The 20,314-nt window shown below is 38.1% G+C and overlaps 2 protein-coding genes across 6 annotated transcripts in view; both read right to left on the bottom strand.

Moving 5' to 3' along the window:
* Positions 1–2,799: 2,799 nt before the first annotated feature.
* kcnh6b (potassium voltage-gated channel, subfamily H (eag-related), member 6b) lies at positions 2,800–18,335 on the bottom strand. Of its 5 annotated transcripts, none has more exons than XM_058405847.1 (12): positions 16,515–18,333; positions 15,037–15,187; positions 12,480–12,905; positions 11,726–12,122; positions 9,861–10,060; positions 9,479–9,731; positions 8,609–8,802; positions 8,424–8,529; positions 8,067–8,336; positions 7,812–7,986; positions 5,423–5,621; positions 2,800–4,371 (listed from the first exon to the last, which is right to left on the bottom strand). In XM_058405847.1, exons 2-12 carry the CDS (start codon positions 15,148–15,150, stop codon positions 4,072–4,074), a joined length of 2,634 nt encoding a protein of 877 aa, XP_058261830.1. In that variant the 5' UTR covers positions 15,151–15,187; positions 16,515–18,333; the 3' UTR covers positions 2,800–4,071. The 5 variants fall into 5 exon arrangements, 3 of the variants coding, with proteins under 3 accessions (XP_058261830.1, XP_058261831.1, XP_058261832.1); XM_058405849.1 differs by lacking the exon at positions 2,800–4,371 and adding an exon at positions 6,667–6,778 and having other exon boundaries at positions 5,448–5,621; positions 16,515–18,335; XR_009206311.1 differs by lacking the exon at positions 2,800–4,371 and adding an exon at positions 6,667–6,956 and having other exon boundaries at positions 5,589–5,621; positions 16,515–18,334.
* A 460-nt stretch (positions 18,336–18,795) lies between these two features.
* The window catches only part of LOC131363256 (translational activator of cytochrome c oxidase 1), a 2,792-nt gene continuing 1,273 nt past the window's right edge, over positions 18,796–20,314 (bottom strand). Inside the window, exons 4-6 of the mRNA XM_058405600.1 lie at positions 20,211–20,314; positions 19,967–20,129; positions 18,796–19,171 (exon numbers count right to left, since the gene is read on the bottom strand). The exon at positions 20,211–20,314 is cut by the window's right edge and continues 30 nt beyond it. Coding sequence (XP_058261583.1) covers positions 18,962–19,171; positions 19,967–20,129; positions 20,211–20,314 — 477 coding nt within the window. The 3' untranslated portion in view covers positions 18,796–18,961. The remainder of the gene's footprint in view (positions 19,172–19,966; positions 20,130–20,210) is intronic.

The following is a 20,314-nucleotide window of genomic DNA, read 5'->3' as shown; positions in this document are numbered from 1 at the left end:
TCACTACTCTGACTGTTATTTGGATATTCATGTTGTTATTTTTCTCACTCCATTTCCTTCTCCGTTCCCATCGCACTACTTTGTTTTTGGTCTTCCAAACCAGGGCAGCTCGAATCGGGTGTCATTCATGCTGCTGTTTCAAGGCTATGTCCGGATCAAGCAGCTTTTTTTAGCTAACGTTAATGTGAGACTCTTGAGAGAGATGGAAGAGAAAAATCAGGTAATCAGTACAGAACACTTTGCACACATATCGACTTTCCCCTCGCTGGAATCGCAATCGTTATGAAGACGTATTACAGATTCCTCCTAAAACTAAAAGATTTCATGATTTGTACCAAATAATAAAAAAAATTGAGCAGTTGCTCAGCTTTCAACAATAGATGTTCTTTATTGTTACGTCTGTAATGTAGAAAGCAACAAATAAGTTAAATTGTGTTATTCGAGTGTGTTCTCGTGATCACGATCTTGTTGCTGCAAGTGTCCACTCGTCATGTCATGATGTATGCGATACACACTTGAGGGAAAGTCTGCGAAGGTGTGTTATAGACAGTTCTGAAACAGGGGAGTTCCCATGTGGACAGCTTAAGGGTACTATATATATATAGAACAAGACCAAGTTGGTACTTATTATGTGTGCTTTTCACCCTGCAGAAGATCAGTGTGTGTTCATATGTTAATGGAACCGACTGTACTGAATTTCAGGACAAACCATTCTGTAGAAGAATTTTTAAGCTGTTTTTATTTACGTAGAATTTCTGACCACAATCACAATCCAGCCTTCAGCACTATCATCAATATTGGCATTTACAGCAAATATAAATTTCAATGAATTTTAACGGTTTAGAAAAAACAAAAAGACATTTTGGTGAAATGATATCAAGATCTAAATTAATCGGTGGTATTTTTTTTTTTTTTTTAATTACTTGCTTCAGTCATGCCTTTATTTTCTTACATAACCAGCCAATGGCATTCTTGTTAAAGTGGAAATTAATGTACAAAATATTTTTTCTAAAAATTGTTGTTGTAAACTGCTAAACAAATTATACCTGGGTTAAAGCTTGACTTCTAGATACAAGCTGATAAGCCCCTGGTAATAATAAAAGGTTTTTAAACATCTTATATGAAACAGTCCCTCCAGGATTTAGTGGAATTTTGGGTGATTTTTGCAAAAATGCTCGATTTTGCTGTTCCGTTTCTCAAAACTTGCGATGCAGTTTTTTTTTGTGCTTTTTTGCTCTTTTTTTTGCAGAAAACTACTTGAATTGGTGAAATTGCAAGCACTGGATTCCTCTTTTAAACTTCTAGCAGTGAAGACACATATGTAATGACTATCTATGAGAGCTGTACTCATGTTCGACGCACGTGACTCGAAGAGGGATTCGCCCAAATGTGTGTGTGGGAAAATCTAGAAAACAAATCTTTTAAAAATTTTTTGAAAAGAACAACAAATATACGGTTTGCTTGATTTTGCATTCATTTTTGCAACTGTGAAAAAAAATAAAACGTGAAATCCTGGAGGCACTGATTAAAATCACTCACAGTATTTAATTTTTCTCATATTTATTGAGAATGGAATATTGGCCCTTACCTTTTAGATGTTTACGTCCAGTGCAGTGAATCCTCACGCTTATAATCTTATACTATCAGTTTATATCAGGTTATGACGCATGACAATAGTTGGAAACTTTTCTGTGGTAAATTTTAGATAGTACACACAATTAATTCCAATATGTTCATTGATAAGTTTATTTAATAGCTACAAAAACAAACAAAACAAAACCAGTAGAAAATGTTCACATTAAAATCAGCTTCTTGCAGAGTTTGAAATTTAAATGAATTAATTTTTTTCTTTGAATGTAAACAAAAATGCCCATGATTTTATGATACACTTTTCTGAAACACTATACCAATATTTTTAGGACATAAATATTTGTTTAATTTTTACTGATTTGTTTTGTACAGAATTTTCTTCTTTGGTGGACAGCAGAGGAATTTTGTTGAAGCACTGAAAAATGTTTAAAGGCATGACTCTGTAGTGGCAGCGTGAAGAGCTGTAGCTGTAGAGTTTAGGAAAAAAGAGCCAGTAGTGCATGTTAAGTTCCCGACGAAACAAAGAACGGCTTTGTGATCCAAACTGGAGGGTGGGGTCCGGGACAGACGTCTACAAACCCAGCAGTGTGAAACACACGCTTTTAGCTCAAATTTCTCTTCCATATATGCAGCAGTCTGAAAAGTGCGTCCAGGGACTATTCAGCTATTCAGCAACTTGGTCACGTTAATAATACATAATACATACAGAAGAAGATTCTGAAGAGAAGATGAGCCATGTCTTTTGTAGTTTTATAGTTAAGCTATTACGGCATGTGGAGTTTAGGCCGAGAAGGAAACGAAGCAAAACTCTGCAACACTAAAGAAAGAAAAAAATCGATACAGTGCACATTGAAGGAGCTGTAAAATAAATTAATGTATCATTGTGATTTTAACAAAAGCATCTTTTTATACGTTTATATGTTCAGAGGCTTTTTTAAAATCTATTTTTATGTTATTTAGTGTACTTTACTGTACTTTCAGATTTGTTGCACTCTGACATCTGAACACTGCCAGCTGTGCCCGTGTGTGTAGAAATTCTCTAAGCAGCATTTGTAACATCTGTACTGGGTTGTGTATTTAATGTATTACAGATTATCCATTTAGGCTGTGGTGTGTTTTATTTTATAGTTAAGAGAAAAAAAACAAACATTGCTTGTGATTTTTGTAAAAACTAATCAAGATGTATCAAATGTTTCCACTGGGTGAAAAAAGAAAATATATTTGTATATTATGAATAACTTTTAGGTCTAAATGGATTTTTTTTTTTTTTTTGTGATGTGTATCTATTGTCTTTCTTTAACATTTTAACCCTTTCTTTGAAACATAGGAATGAAAATTAAGACTAAGGCTGTGATTGAAAGGAATGCAGAGATAAGAAGGAAGCAAATGAAAGATGTAAAGGAAATAAGACAGTAAGAAGAAATTCAGAAGGAAAAACTTTTCAGCAACCATTATAGCAGACAACGTTACAAAACGTCAAGCTATGCAATTTAGTTAAATTAGTAGAATTAAGAAAAGAAAGACAAAATGAAGGAGAAATAAAAAGAAATGCAAGACACAAGGAAAAGGAGGAAAGAAAGAAACCATTAACATTAATAAGAATATTACAAAACTGTCTAGTTACGTAATTTAGTTAATTTAATAAACTTAAGAAAAGAAAGACAAAATGAAAGAAATAAAAAAGAAAAGTAAGACATAAGGGAAATAAAGAAACCATTAACATTAATAAGAATATTACAAAACTGTCTAGTTACGTAATTTAGTTAATTTAATAAACTTAAGAAAAGAAAGACAAATAAAAAAGAAAAGTAAGACATAAGGGAAAGAAAGAGAGGACAGAAAACGTTTACATTATTAATAATATTATAAAACTAGTTACACAGTTTATGTAGTTTAATTAATTTAGTAAACTTGAAAGAAATGAAAAGGAAGGAATGAAGAAAAACATATCTGACCTCAATAATACAGCACACAACATAACTAAACTATCTAGCTAGTTAATTGAGTTAGCATATGTAACTGATAGCTGCTGTCTGATGATCCACATCGAGCCTAAAGCAGTCTCAGATTAGCAGTTTCAGTTTCTCAGTCTCTTCTTTGGAATGAAAGCAAACTGGATTTTAATTCTTGTATACACACACTGTTCAGCTTGTCATGCTAAGCAGTCCTTGGTCAGTTTCCAACATATTGTTTCAAGCCTGGACTGATCTCATGCTGTTCCCTGTGGATGGCTAGTTAACAGGCTGAAAATGGTGAGGGTGGACTACTTTATACTTTCTGCACAGATTCAAGCTCAGATATATATTGCATTGTGTACCTATTCTCCTGTCCACCTCATATTCCCTTACATTCTGATGAAACCCAGAGTCATTTGTTTTTCTCCAGCGTTCTAATCCAAACCCTGAACACACATCTCTTAAAGATATTAAAGAGAAACCTCAGAGAAAGCTCAACTGGCATTAAATTTGTTGAATTAGGAAATTATTTTCTAGGCAGTCTGGAGTTAATGGTTAAGACAGGGTCGGATACATGTTTCTGGATTTCAGCCAGGGTAAGTGAGGAATCTAAATTACCCGGAAGTGAGGAGAACCTTAGGGAAGCATGAAGTCGTGTTGTATCCATCACATGGGGTGCTGTTTGAAAGGTGGGGGTCACATCAGGTGGTGTCTTTAAGCTATGTCTGATGCTGTGTTCATTCTTTTCTGCTGTCATCATATGGATGCTGCTTAGCTGGGAATCCAAAGAATTTGGTATGAACTCTGGATCAGGCCTGCTCGTGCTCTGGAAGGTTTGAAATTACATATTGAATTCTAAGCAGCCAAAACTGTAAGTCCTACACCTTATAAAAGCAGATCATACCATGTAATCAGCTGTGAACTATGCATTTCTGGAAAGGAGGGTAATGGCTAACATCCACTCTGTGGCCATAGACACTGACACCACATCATACTCCTTTAACAATTTTTGTCAGTTTTTGGTCTATGCTATTCTCTGGATTTCATGTAATATATAGATACTGTAGCTTTTGTATGCACTGTGCTGCAATCCCCTCCAAAAATAGATGAGTTCTAAACATCAATACTGGTCATCATCCTTTCCCGTCCCCCTCCAAAAGTATTGGAATGGAAAGGGTTTAGGGTATTGTTCGTTTGAACTCACACATTTTTCAAGTGATCAGCAATATTGGAATGTGACTGACCAAGTGTTTCTTGAATAAGGTACTTCAATGGGAATTCCCTCTAATTTTCTGTTGTCTGTTCTCCTTGCTTTATATTATAACCCTTGCTTCCCACCAGAACGATGAGCCTGATATTAAATAGTTTTTTGAGATAAAAAGGTTGTATCAGCACTTATACAGAAAACTGGCTACAGCATGATATGTATAAATGCAGGTTGCTGTCAATACAAACCATAGTAGCAGGCAAATGTAGTGCTCTCGTGAGCTCTCTATAGCAGGATTCATGTTTTAATTACTATTTCAGGTAATATCACATATTTGATTACAACTGAAAATTTCCAAGATCCAATCATGTGTTCAGCTGTTCCTAAATGAAACTGGTGATAGTGTGGGCAGCTGCTTGTGACAAAACTGCATTGTTTGTTCTTGTAAATGTGCAACAGAAAACGTATAAATATAAAATGATACTCAAAAGGTTATGATTGAATGAATGTCCCTAAACAGGTTGACCCTTCACAGTTCTTACTATAGGCAGTGGAACCTTTTGAGATGAGTCTCAAAAGGTCTTGATCCCTTCAGAATCGACTGTAGACAATGTTAGAAAATAAACTCATTACAAAACCTGTGAGCTTTTTTACCCAAGGAGATCCTCACCTGGATCATGGTAGTCCTGCTCTCCATTTGAATGGGGTATAGGTTGTATAGCACTGGTCCACTACTGCCATACAGGATTGAGGGGTCTGGGCAGTGGCTACCAGGTGATACAGAGCTGTATGCCGGGGGTACAGGTGTAATCTGTCGCTGGAGGAGCTGAAGAATCACATTAATGTCTGCAGTCATTCTTGCCTCCAGTCTAGAAAATGAGATGTGAAATTGATGCATTTAGCCAAACTTTCTTTCACCAAGGCAGGTCCTAACATATCAAATTATTGATTATTATTGATCACAAGTTAGGGTTAGTCCAAAGGACCCAATTTTTACGAACATACTAAAGGCTAAGACGTGCTTCTTTAAAGCAACATCTTTAAAGCCCACCAACTGCATCTTTTTGAACTGCTGCTCGTGTTGCTGAGAGGAAAGCACTATCTGCTCTCCACTGTGTACATGAGCTGACAGATGCTATGCAGATGCCCACACTCCCCACCATGGATGGCTGGGATTGAAACTTTAATCTCTATCAGTAGGGTGAACACTTTTATGTTAGGCCACTCAGGAACCCCAAATCATGTAAATCATGACAAGTGGGTCACCAGTACTACAGCTGAGAGCCTTTAGGGAAAAATACCCATAATGAGAAGAAAACACCTACATAATCCTAAGAGGATTCCTGTCTAATAACCCTCAAGTACTCAAGGCGAAGGTTTCCAATGGCAGAAAATATATAACTTAACACCTATACAGATCTGGGAGAAGGTGTTAGGAACAAATAATATTAAAGCTTAAAGAAAGTGATGAGAAATATGATTTGTTTGCAGTTAAAATGTACAAAACTGTCCATAATCATCTGTGAAGCATGGGAAAAGATCGCTCCACAGGAAACTACATCACCTGTTTTTATCAATAATGTAACAGCAATAACAGCAGTAACAGGATGAATTCTGAACATCACTACTGGTTTTACCAAAAGTCAGTGAATGGTGCTTCAATTTGCAGCAGCTGAAGGATCCCAAACATTTACTGTCCCTTCCAAAAGTATTGGAATAAAAAAGACAAGTTGGTTTTTGTTTGTTTTAAATTAACTGAAGACATTCCAGCATCAGAGATCCATCAGAATCTCAGAAAATAAATACATTTGCTAATATGTACAGCTGGATGTGTTTAACAACTTATTGGTGACAGACCACAAAATTCTGATGTGCAAAACAATAGTACATAATTTAATATTTGGTTGCATATACCTTTTTTTGCAATAAGTAGCAATAGGATGCTTTCCAAGGCTTCATCTGCAACTTCTTTCCATTGTTGTTTGTTTTTGGTGGTAGTGGTGGAGGCTTCTCCCTGTGGTCTCCTCTTCAGGAGGTGAAATACTGCTCAGTTGGGTTAAGGTCTGGGGTCTGATACGGCCAGTCTAAAACCTTCCCCTTTTTTTCTCTCATCAAATCCTTTGTTGTGTGGCAGTGTGAATTGTGTTATTGTCTTGCTGCATGATGAAGTTCCTCCCAATTAAATTGGATGCATTTCTCTGGAACTTGGCAAACAGAATGTTTCTGTAGACCTCTGAAAGCACTCTGCTGCTACCATCATGAGAATAGTGAGCCTATTCTAGAAGCAACCATTCAAGCCCAAGCTATGGTACTACTCCAGCTCGTATGTTTTGGATCATGGGCAGATCCTTTCTTTGCCACACCTTGCCCTATCTATGAGTTTGGTAGTGGTTAATATCTGTTTCAGAACTTTTGTATTTTACATATGGGTATTTCTTTACAAATTTCAACCTGGCTTTTGATTCTTACTGCTGATGAGTAGTTTGCATCTGGTGGTATAGCCTTTAAATTGCTACCTTAGAAGTCTTCTTCATATGATGAATTGTGACACCGTCATCCCTGCCCTGTGGAGGTTATTGGTCATGTCACTGACTGTTGTTTTCCCTTTCCTGTTTGATGTTTGGTTGTTAGTAAGCTAGTAGTTTCTTTCTTTTTAAGACATTCCAATTTGTGGTATAGGCTATGCCCAATGTATGTGCAATTGCTCCTATAGATTTTCCATTTCTAACGAAAATGTTTGTTAAATTTTTTAAATGATCACTCTATACCAGGACACACATGGGCAACATAAAACCTGTTGGTTGCATGTTCCAATATTTTTTTTATTTTTGAACAAAAGAATTAGTCTTGTTCTGGTACTTTTGGATGGGACTGTATGTTATTTTCAAGGGCAAATAGTGAAATGTTCACTGGAACTAAAATGGTGTAGTACAGAGTCAAAACCAAAACATTTGTTATCATGTAAATACAAATGGACTGTATACTATAAAATATACTAAAAAGTATACCTCAGTGCTTGGAAATAGATGTGGCAGGAATAAAATCATTAATTGGCCTACCTGTTTAGCTGACTTTGCAGTAACTCAAGTCTGGACTCAAGCTCACTGGGACATTCTTCTGCAAATGGCGTTGGGTGATTTGAGGCTTGGATGGAAGAGGATCTGCAAGAACGTCCTGCATACTGAGTGGGCAAACGATCGGGCCAGTAATGGTACAATCCAGAAAAATGAGCTCCTACAGTAAGTAGACATGAATGAGGTTCTTTGTAAAACAAGGTATAATACCATAATGTGCTTGGAGATTGGAGTAGCTACCTCTGTCCATGCCAGGCTCTATGCCCATCCCAGTTTTGCTGTTGGGTGGAATCACCCGTAGGGCAGATGGAGGGTAATCCTGGGGGTTTCTTTCAGGGGTATATACCTGGCTGTGGGAAAAAGGTAGTTTGCTGATGTTCTCACTAGATTGAGTTCTGGAGGAGCCACAGCTACACTGCTCATCCCAGTGAGTGTGAGTGCCAGCAAAGCAGTGATGACCCAGGCCGGTACACGTTTGAACTGAATAGGAATCATCTTGATCCATTCCATCTGTCCAGGATGTATAAAAGTTTATTGTTTTAACTTCATTAAAAAGCTGAACTAGGTAACCATGGTTCAGCATGGTTGTCTTCTTACCTGGCCTGTTGCGTCTCTCCAGTGAGTTTCTTTGACATCTTGGGTGATTAATATGGTAATGGCAGCCATTATCTTCATTGTGTAAAGTATGAAGTACCTGATCTACCTGATAATAGACAAATGTTATGTATTTGCACTGAACCAATGCTATGTATGTTCTATAAAGAGTAATAGTGTATGTGTACTTCTCTGAGGTTGAAGGTAATCTCCAGATTCCTCCAGAAACTTTCAGCAAAGTCTGGGTACATATCTAGGACTTCCAAGAGATCATCTCTTTGAATTTGATGGAGATCAGAATAGGTGAGTGTCCTCACATCAGCGTTGCAGTGGCCAGGTTCTGTGTACAAGTTAATGGGCTCACCAAAAATATTGTTCTTGCCTGCACACAAGTGCATATGGAATAAATCATTTGGAATTGTTAAATAAAAATAAACAACATTATTATATACTTTAGTGAAGCCTTCATTGTTAAGTCTTGTACCCTCCTTCTACCTCTACTGATGTGGCTCCTCTTACCCTCAACAACTGCATGGTTTATGCTGATGCTCTATTCTGCTTACAGCTGTGAATATTCTCCCTAAACAAAAACAGTTTATGCTCAAGTCTCACTCTGGTTTCAGTTGATAATTACACCTGCAAATGATATACTTGTACCTAAGAACTGTTTTTGTAGTCATAAAAACCTATACTCATTCTAGGACTATACTCATAATGAACATACTTCCAAAAGACTTGGGACTGTTTGTCTTTACACTTACACACATGTATGTTTTAATGATTTATAATCCCTGGTTTAACCCAGATGAGGTTCCCTTTTGAGTCTGGTTCCCCTCAAGTATTCTTCCTCATGGTGCCACTCCTAGCTACTTTCGCCTCTGGCTCACTCAATAGGGATCCGAATTTAGATTCGGGTTTCTATAAAGCTGGTCTATTGTTAAAAGTGCTTTACACATTAAATTGAATTGTAGATATACTGATCTCCACAATTTTCTCTACTTTTAAATAAACAAAGAGGGACACAAAATTGATTATTCTACATGGATCACTGTGCTTACCCAGTATAGCAAGCACAACATCATTACAGGACACCTGAATTGAGCCATGGGAGATAAAGTACAGGGTATGGAGAATATCGCCATGATGGTAGAGAGTGTCCCCTGGTGGGGAGTGAGTGGTTTTTAAACGCATGGCAAGGGCTCTCAGGCAGGCTTTACTGGCCCCTTTGAAGGCCTTGCAGTTCTGTAGCAGGTTGCGGTTCAAGTGCAGACAAATATCAGCCTGTAAGCATTCAGGAAAACCTTTCAAAACCTACAAAAGACCAAAATCAAAAGAATGTTTATCCAAAAATTACAAGTAAGACATATACATCAATTATGGTGCTTGCTTCAGTTTACAGATTGTTTGAGTACATGGTGTTGAGGTGCACATGTCCCTTACTGCATTCATATCAATGCCATTGGTGTAGGACCAAGCATGCTGGAAATACTCCTCCAGCCTCTGCCTCAGGCCTGGCGGTATTTGGTGGAAACGGATAAACTCTTTGACCCTCAGCAACTGCGTGTGGTAGCGGGTGGTTCCAGAATAAAGACGCTGTATGATTGCTGAGACATTCCCAAATATGCTGGCATACATAAGGGCTGGAGGATGAACAGATAACAGAACATAAGGATATCTTGCTTTTCAAAATAAAGGGTAATGTTCTAAGGATAACATGCAGTTTAAGTTACAATTAATCAAATATTACAATAAGCTTGTTTTCTTATTAAGTATAAGAAAGGTTATGATAGTTTTAAAGAGATAGAAAGAATTGTAACAAGGGTCTGAAATACAGTACCAAATGATTATTCCTGGAACCCACTTCACTTTATGTCAAGTAAAGGTGTTTTTTGACCTTATTTGCATTGAAACTATGAACTTTTAACCACTCATACACTACCAGTCAAAAGTTTGGACACACTTTCTAATTCCATGGTCTTTCCTGATGTTTATTTCTTTCTACATTGTAAATACACAATAATGTCCTTTGAACAGTTGATATTGAGATATGTCTGCTACTGATGCTCTGTAAAGCCTTCATAACGGCTCTAATCTGAGGTGCGGTTAATTGGTGATTTCTGAGGCTGGTAACTCTAAATGAATTAGAATCTTCCCCTCTGCAGCAGAGGTAAATTTTGGTCTTGCTTTCCTGGGATGGTCTTCATGTGAGCCAGTTTCATCATGGTGCTTGATGGGTTTTGCAAATGCACTTGACAATACTGTTCTTGCAAGAACTATTCCAGAACACCTGACCTTCGTGTCTTAAAATAACAACTGACTGTTTTTTGTTGTCATTACATATGGATTACGTAAGTCCATGTCTGTTATTTCATAGTTTTGAAATCTCCAGTATTGTTCTAGAATGTAGAAAATAAATCCCTAAACAAAAAACATTGAATTAAAAGGTGTGTCCAAACTTTTGACTGGTAGTGTATATTTCATTGTTCTCGAACTAGATTGTAGTTTTTATGGTACAGTACATAGACTTGTCACTGGGATCCCCTGTATATTTGCATGCTTGCATGTAATGTAACTTTAAATTTCATCCTAAAGGACCAGAAATATACCTTATATGGTTCATCTGCTGTTTTTGTATTTTTGGAAACTGATAATGTTAGAAAACTGTCAGACTATTTCATTTAAAAAAATGTCACACTTCCGCAGGTTTTTCCATACATCAGTAAGTCTGCAAGCTAATGCATGCTAAAATGAACCAAAAACAAATGTCAATAGAGAGCTCCCTCATCAATCACACCCTCGCCCCCCACACCCCACAGCCCCCACCCCCCAGGCCATGGAAAAATTGTCTGGGATCAAAACCGGTCCACGGTACAAAAAAGGTTGGGGAACCTTGCAATAGAGGATACAACAGAGGATACAGAAACCTTTTCTGAGGATGAAAAGCATCATAACTGATGCCACAATTTCAGGAAACTAGGGTACGAGACCAGAGCTTTCAAGGTATAATATCTCTTCAGCAAGAATGTACCTTCCATGCTATATTCTTGTATACTTAGATAGAGGCTACAGGAAATAGTTTACCTTTGTGTAAATCTCAGCAAATTAGGATGTTGGACTTTAGCTGTTAAGGTACAAACTATTTTTACTTGGCTGACACTCTCAATGGAACATATCCCTTGTATCCTCTTTTATCCTAAAGGCACAGGATCTAGGATGTAGTCCTTTTAACTTTGGAGCTTTAGGGTGGCAGTTGGGACTGATAAAATAAGAGATGTTAAGAGGTGAATATATGTAAAATGACTTACACCCAATAAGCATGACACAGATGGAGAATATCTTTTCAGAGTTGGTATTTGGTGAAACATTCCCAAAACCCACACTGGTCAGGCTGCTGAAGGTGAAATACAGGGCAGTGACATACATATCCTTTATAGAAGGACCTGAAGTGGCATCACTGTCATTATAATACTTCCCCAGTTGATCAGCCAGGTTATCCAGCCAACCTGTTTTCATGTAGGGCCTCTCTACATGGCCAATAGCATACCAGATGCACGCCAGCCAATGAGCGATGAGCACAAATGTACACATGAGCAAGAATAGGACTGCAGCTCCATACTCTGAGTACCGATCTAACTTCCGGGCCACACGGACCAATCGAAGCAGTCGTGCAGTTTTCAGGAGACCAATCAGAGTGGTTGTTGTCTGAAATTAAGTAAGGTTAGAATGAATGGATAGTTCAAGGTATAGACATGTTCATCAGTTAGTATCTTTCAAATAAATTGTCAGATGCCCTTATACATATTATAAGTAGTCTTTATTGATTGGAAAGATCTTAAAGTTTACTATTTTTCATTTATTCATCTTCATTAACCAGTGCTGAGTTTAAAGCTAATAAAATTTCCTCAGTACAGGACACCTAATATGAAGTCTTAGTGTATACTTTAATATGATTTATGTTTTTTGTTCTACTCATGGGCCAAATAATCTTTGTAGGCAGGCCAAATCTGGGAACAGTGTCAGCCAAGTCACTCTGAAGAAGTTTTCTAGATACTTTCTTACCTCATCTGACCCAGATTTAAAGATGAGCAGGTCAAATGGAAGGGCAGCCACCATGTCAATAAGAAACCATCCTTTAATATAATGGATGGCAATGCGCTTGGGATGCGTTACAACCTCATCATTTTGATTGACGTATGTGGTGCGAAAGCTGATCACAATGTCCACCATGAACAGAACATCCACAACAGCATCCACGATGTTGAGTGGGTTGCAGGTGTAACTGCAGATGTGCTGCTTTTTTTCTGCCAACTCGTTAAGCAGGAACGCCGCTGAGTAAGGGGTGAAGATTGCAGTGTAGAGCACCAGCAGCAGGATAACCCAATCCCATGCTGCTTTAAAGGGACTGTAGTGTAGCATGATCCACTTATGGACGTCAGGAGTCTGGAGCTGATACTCAGGGAACGCATTAGTGCCCAGAGACAGTGTCTGTATGAAGAGGCACATATACAGAGAGCTTTTATCTTGGCATGAGTGCAAACTGTACAACAGACACCAAGAAGCAGATCATGGAAAAATATTCACAACGTAAAACTGTATTTGTAAGAAATAGTTACCATTAGATTTTTCCTGTATTTAAGTATGCCAGGGATGGAAATTTGGTAAATATATTGATGTACTGATGTACATGACATTCTGACATGAATACATTTAAAGACGATCTGCTTCTTGTTGCCATGCCATATTTTTTGGTCACAAGCATTACTCTAATCTCTTACATTTACATTTAGCAGATGCCTTATCCTGACTGACTTACAGAAATGATTTATAGTCTCAGTGAAAAACATATCCTAAGGACAGAACGCAGATTTGGGGTGTTTAAAAAAGGTGTGCTGCAGTATTCTGGATTAGTTGCAACAGTCAGAAACTTGAAGTAGTCCAGTCTCAAACACATGAGTGACCTCCATGTATAGAAATGGACAGATCTTTCTGTTGCTGAAAATGAGAAATTTGCATGACAGAGAAAGATTAGCAATGGGAACTTAGAAGGATATTTGGTTGTCCACTTTAGGGTCCAACTATGCTAAAGTTGCATTTGTTGCCAGACAGTGTGATCTGATAGTTCTCCAAGGAGAACAAAATATATGGACATCAGGATGCGTCTCCAGGTATATACAGCTCAGTCTTGTTAGGATAGTTTCAGGTGATGAGCTGCCATCCTTGACAAAATGTCTGCCAGCCATGCTGAGATCTGTTCAAAAACATGAGCGTCCAAGGGACGAAACGAGAACTGAAATGTATATCAGCATAGCAGGGGTCTGAAAATACATGTGAAAACATAACCTCACTAAGAGTGTATGTACAGAGGGAGAACAGAAAAAGGACCCAGCACTGAGCCTTGTGGGACACCATTTGAGAAGGTTGACATGATTGACATGACCAAACCTCCAGGTACGAAGCAAAACAGCATGCTATGTCACTAATACCAAGACTCTTGAGGTTAAACAGGAATGGCTTGTGATTGAAATTGTCAAAGGCTATTTTGTCTTTCTACAAATATCAGGTCATTTCTTCTCCATAACTGACTGTCTTCTGAGCCAGATCTTATCAGAATTACCATAAAATAATGTCTCAATGTTAACGGTATCCTAAAGGGTTAAAGAGAACCTAGTCACATGTTTCCACAGAATACAAAACTGACCACTGTCTGTGCTTCTGTTTATCCATCTTCCATTCCGTGCCTTCACACTCCCATTCCTTTCTGTCTTACAAGCAGCAGCATTTCAAACTGTGGATTTTTTGAAGGAATTATTAGTCCATTCTTGATGACTTCGGGTGTTTTCTATTGCGTTTCATCCACATCTGCATCATCTGGGTTTGCATTGATGACTGAAATTGCACTGACCTACAAACTGCCAAATATTGAAACCATTAGAATACAGGGTCAAATGAAAGAGACACGGGAAGTAGAGGGTTGGTTCCAAAATTGACAAGATGATATGACATTTCTGTCAAAAAGGTTGTGGTTCATGTATTGGGGAGTGGATGAAAATGCTCTCCACACAGAAGGCATGAATGAACATTTCAGAGGTTGCACATTGCTTGCGGTTGGTGTGGACATCAGCTGACATTATCCATCGATTTGATTACAATCCCTCTCTGTGAGGATATCTCTGCCCTAATGATCTTTCCGTTCTGTCACACCAAATAGGCAGCAATTGATTCCTTCATGAACATCCAGCGCAATATATGAACATTTGCAGAACATCTGCACCAAATTAGGGATGTAACCAAAAATATGGAGAAATTTCATTTTGAATATATTCATAGGATGAATACATTCATTTTGACTGTACAGATAAATGTTTTCTAAACAGGCACAAATACAGACATTAAAAAATATGAACTTCGTCCATAGTAACGGATTAAATTCAGCTACTAGTTTATTTATGTTTTGGGAATTAGAACTTTTAAGATTCTATATTTAATATATTAAGGCCACACCCACTTTGGATTTAAATTTGAATGCATATAGATATAGGTATCTGCAGTCTAATACAGATCAGAACAGGTGTCTCTCATTGATCTACTTGGGTGACCTACTCTGATGTTTCTTCACCTTGGGGATGGTGACAAGCTCAATGTTTGGGGGCGAACTCCTGGAGATCGAACGTCTGGGACGGCTAAAGCTGAGGGAGAAAGCTGGGAAGCGGTTGGCGACTCCACACTTCATCTGGTCAGCGTTAGCAGGAGAGCTCAGCACACCAAACCTGCATAGTCACATCATGAGAGGAAGTGGACAGGAGAAAACAAGACGATGACAAGAGACTTTTCATCAAACATATTAGAAAATTTGATAATAAAATCAAATAAATAAATCAAATAAAATAGCTACAGTAATTCTTTATTTTCCTCTTCCTCGTCCATTTTTTGACATTGGGTACATATAGGCACTAGGCTTTCGTGCCAGATGAAATTCATTACTTTATTTTCAGAAATGTGTCTATGATTCTAACAGTGAGTTAGGAGATCTTTATAAGATTTCCACCCTTTATAATGTTAATGTATTTTCCAAGACCCAGAATTAAATCATTACCAGATTACTATTTATTTTTTGCTGGATGCTTGTCAGTAAACCTATATAGTGTGATTCATATCATCTGTCAACACAATGTATTTGTTTATTTAAGAAAAAAACCCCATCTAAATCAGTAGCTAAATGGAGACCAAATAGAAATTTCTGTCATTACTTACCAGCTTCAGTGGAGGACATTTTGACTGATTTTCACGATTTTCACTTGTGTTTCAGAAAAACTATATTTTTTATATTAAATATATTTTTTTATTAACTTTTTATTAATTATATTTTCCGTAAAGAATAATTATTTTTCAAAATATACGCTGCTCACAAAATACACAACATTTGTGTCTTTTGAATGATCATGTATTCAGTTAGGGCTGGTGATGTGACTGTGTAATATTGATCTTCTGTTTAATTATGCCACAGTGTTACTTTTAACAGAATAAAATTTTCTCCATTCTTTTTCAGTGATAATTATTCTAGAATGAACGCATTATCAAAATAAAAAGATGTAAACAATATAAAATATTTTTGAATATGCCTGATTTACTACGCTCCAAATGGAGTCTTAAGATCAGCTAGCACTTTAAGTTTCTCTAAATTCCACGTATCGTACTTAAAAACTTAGCTTTATGTCTATATTCGCCTTACTAATAAACATTCAGACTCCGTCTATTATTGATTTAAAAAAATTATTAGCCTTACTAGCACAACTTACTTTACATTTAATATTTCCAATGCACATTTCTTTTTCAATTTAGTTTTTGTAATACTGTATATTATTTTATTCTTTCTGTCTCTGCTATTTTGTGAATTTTTATTCTTATTTTTTTTAACACCTTTATTTTTTGTCTTTATTTATTTATTTTTTTTTACTTCACTCTGTTAAGGAGTATAAAACTTTGAATATAAATGCCTTAAAAAGTTTGTTAAAGAAAAATGTCAAAAGAAATCCTCTAGTGATCCTTCCATCATTAGATTTAAAGACAGAACCAGGAATAAAGTCTTACTCTTACCGGAATAGCGTGTCTTTTCCTTGGTTTGTGTTGTTTTCAGGATTTAAGTGAATCCTTTGCCGTTTTAGAGTCTGTTTGTGTGCGAGTATCAGCACTGTGGTCCTCACAGAGTCATTCTCCAAACTGAGAGCTGATCAATCACCTCACCCCAGCAGCGAGAAGAGCTCAACAAATTAACAAATCAAACCGTCTCCATCTTTTTACACATCACAACAACAAAAACGAAAGGAAAGACCTTAACTGTTTAACATGGCTAATAAATTACAGCATAGCAGAAAAGCTTTAGTATTGGCACCTGACCTGATCAATGTCCACTGCAGCTCCAGAGTGCTTATTGTGGCAGGGTATTGACCGAGTGGCCGGATGTGGGTCTGCATTTAGAGCAGGGGATGACCTTTAGATTTTATGCCACATAGAAAGGCCTGCTTTCATGAGAACCGAATAAAGAAACACAGACAAGTGTGGAACTGGTCAAGTTGAAGATATCAGGTGTCTCTGAAGAGATTTTTGAATATGGGCAGCATAGGGAAACCTTTACAAGCCAAACTTCATTAAACTTTATCACTTGAGAGAGGAATTTATAAGTAGGAAGCAGGAGGAATTTCAGGCAGTTATTTTCGACTCCATTTTGAGCTACTTTTTTATTAATATACACTATATTGCCAAAAGTATTCGCTCACCCATCCAAATAATCAGAATCAGGTGTTCCAATCACTTCCATGGCCACAGGTGTATAAAATCAAGCACCTAGGCATGCAGACTGTTTTTACAAACATTTGTGAAAGAATGGGTCGCTCTCAGGAGCTCAGTGAATTCCAGCGTGGAACTGTGATAGGATGCCACCTGTGCAACAAATCCAGTCGTGAAATTTCCTCGCTCCTAAATATTCCACAGTCAACTGTCAGCTGTATTATAAGAACGTGGAAGTGTTTGGGAACGACAGCAACTCAGCCACGAAGTGGTAGGCCACGTAAACTGACGGAGCGGGGTCAGCGGATGCTGAGGCGCATAGTGCGAAGAGGTCGCCAACTTTCTGCAGAGTCAGTCGCTACAGACCTCCAAACTTCATGTGGCCTTCAGATTAGCTCAAGAACAGTGCGCAGAGAGCTTCATGGAATGGGTTTCCATGGCCGAGCAGCTGCATCCAAGCCATACATCACCAAGTGCAATGCAAAGCGTCGGATGCAGTGGTGTAAAGCACGCCGCCACTGGACTCTAGAGCAGTGGAGACGCATTCTCTGGAGTGACGAATCGCGCTTCTCCATCTGGCAATCTGATGGACGAGTCTGGGTTTGGCGGTTGCCAGGAGAACGGTACTTGTCTGACTGCATTGTGCCAAGTGTAAAGTTTGGTGGAGGGGGGATTATGGTGTGGGGTTGTTTTTCAGGAGCTGGGCTTGGCCCCTTAGTTCCAGTGAAAGGAACTCTGAATGCTTCAGCATACCAAGACATTTTGGACAATTCCATGCTCCCAACTTTGTGGGAACAGTTTGGAGCTGGCCCCTTCCTCTTCCAACATGACTGTGAACCAGTGCACAAAGCAAGGTCCATAAAGACATGGATGACAGAGTCTGGTGTGGATGAACTTGACTGGCCTGCACAGAGTCCTGACCTCAACCCGATAGAACACCTTTGGGATGAATTAGAGTGGAGACTGAGAGCCAGGCCTTCTCGTCCAACATCAGTGTGTGACCTCACAAATGCGCTTCTGGAAGAATGGTCAAAAATTCCCATAAACACACTCCTAAACCTTGTGGACAGCCTTCCCAGAAGAGTTGAAGCTGTTATAGCTGCAAAGGGTGGACCGACGTCATATTGAACCCTATGGATTAGGAATGGGATTTCACTTAAGTTCATATGCGAGTCAAGGCAGGTGAGCGAATACTTTTGGCAATATAGTGTATGTAGTTACCTTATAACTGAACATTAACTGTTAAAATATTTGCCTGTATTGCTAATTGATCAGCAAATGAACTAAATCCAAAGATTCTGATCCTTGAAGCCAGGAAAGTGTGCAAGAAATGTACAAAGCAAATATGTACAAATAAATTCACACACTTGCCTCAGGACACATCGATGGACACAAACAAGTTCAGAACATGGAGGAATTAGCTTACGATAAATTTACTCAAACTGTACAAGCACCGCCTTCATATGTTAGGCCACGCCCCTTACTTAACGGCACTGAGAAACAGTGATTTAGCTTTCATCTGGAATTTTTTCACCAAATAAAACACTGTGACCATTTCAGCAATGAAAAAAAATGAAAGGTTTTTTAAAATCATAAATATAGCTTTATTTTGAAAACAATTTTTAAATTCGCACAAATACACATACATTTTCAAGATACTGAGAAAAGAGATGTAGACTCTTCCTGTGCCTGTCAAGCATTAGTCCTTCACTTGCATCTGATGAAATATTCAGTGTCCTCGTTCCTTCCTCCTGTACTTACTCCGGCACCTGAATGTTGTCCCACACTCTGACAACGTCCGGGAATTCGTTGAGAGCCTCGATGAGGTTGGCGCTGGATTCCAGCTGGTCCTGTGGTAGAGCAGCAGCAGTGCTAGAGATGTACTCCATCCCCGCCGACAGAGTATGAACCCCGAGGGCTTCCAGCGCTGTCCGCACTGCTTTCGTCGAGTTCATATCACAGATGAACTGAGGAGGAAATGGAAAGAGATTAAGGGGGATTTTTATTTTATTTCAAATTATTGAAAAATGTATCCACATTTAAGACATTACATAACATTTTTTAATTTCAAATTTCACAGAGCAGACAACATTTCTTGATTAAAATAGTGTGTGGAAAAAAACAAAACAGGATATACAGTATGTCAAAAAATCTTTGTTTAAATAAAAAATGTATGAAAGACAAGAACAAGCCCACTTGTTGCAAATTCTACTGATTGTACATGATTTAGAATGATACAATGTGTGTGTGTGTAGAAGATCCCACAGGTCACAATGGATGTCAGCCAAGTCATAGCGGTCAAGGAACTTTCTGTAGACTACTGTGATCAAACTGTGTCAAGAAAATAGATCTGGGTGAGAGTACAGGACTGTTTCCTGGAAGCACTCAGTAACCAGTGCAGTAACCAATAATCCAGTGGTCACTCATTTTTTTGGAGTTTCAGACATCCTCTGAAGAGATGAAAGAACCTGCTAAACAACCATCTCAGAAGTGCTTCATCAGTTAAGACTTTATGGCAAAATGTCTAAACAGATGACAGGCACTTTCAGAACATAAGGAAAAGGAATGTTCTTTGATTTGATAAAACAAAAATTTACATTTTTAGGTTTTGGTAAAAATCAGGTACTATTCATCAACTGGTTAATACCATCGCTCTGATGAAGCATGGTGGTGGCAGAAATGCGTTATGAGGACAAAAAAAGTTTTTAAAACTTCTTTTCGCTTATTAATAACCAAACATGCATCTCTGTGTTTATTGTAACCTGTAAAATCGGCTTTTCCTCCTCATCCTCGGCTTCGTGCACATCTTCAGCCCCTGACTCTATGGCCAGCTCCAGAGCTTTCTCAGTAGAAACCTGGTCTCTGGCTGCCACAATGACACCTTTTCTGTCAAAATGATGCCTGGCGCCTTCGCACAAAGCCCCCCTGTGGACAAGAGATTTTGCTAAAAATACATTTCTCTAGCATTTACTGCAGGGCACAAGTTATAAGAGACTCCACACTGACCCATTTTTCAATAGGATGTGTTTGATAGCCTGGTGAGATCGTGTGTTGTTGTCTGTCAGAACCTCGATGAGCAGCATGGAACCTCCAGGCCCTCGTGCCTCGTA

This window comes from Hemibagrus wyckioides, linkage group LG13 (assembly GCF_019097595.1).
Source record: "Hemibagrus wyckioides isolate EC202008001 linkage group LG13, SWU_Hwy_1.0, whole genome shotgun sequence".
NCBI lineage: Eukaryota > Metazoa > Chordata > Actinopteri > Siluriformes > Bagridae > Hemibagrus > Hemibagrus wyckioides.
Note: the sequence above shows the minus strand (reverse complement) of the source record. Positions and strands in the feature narration are given on the sequence as shown.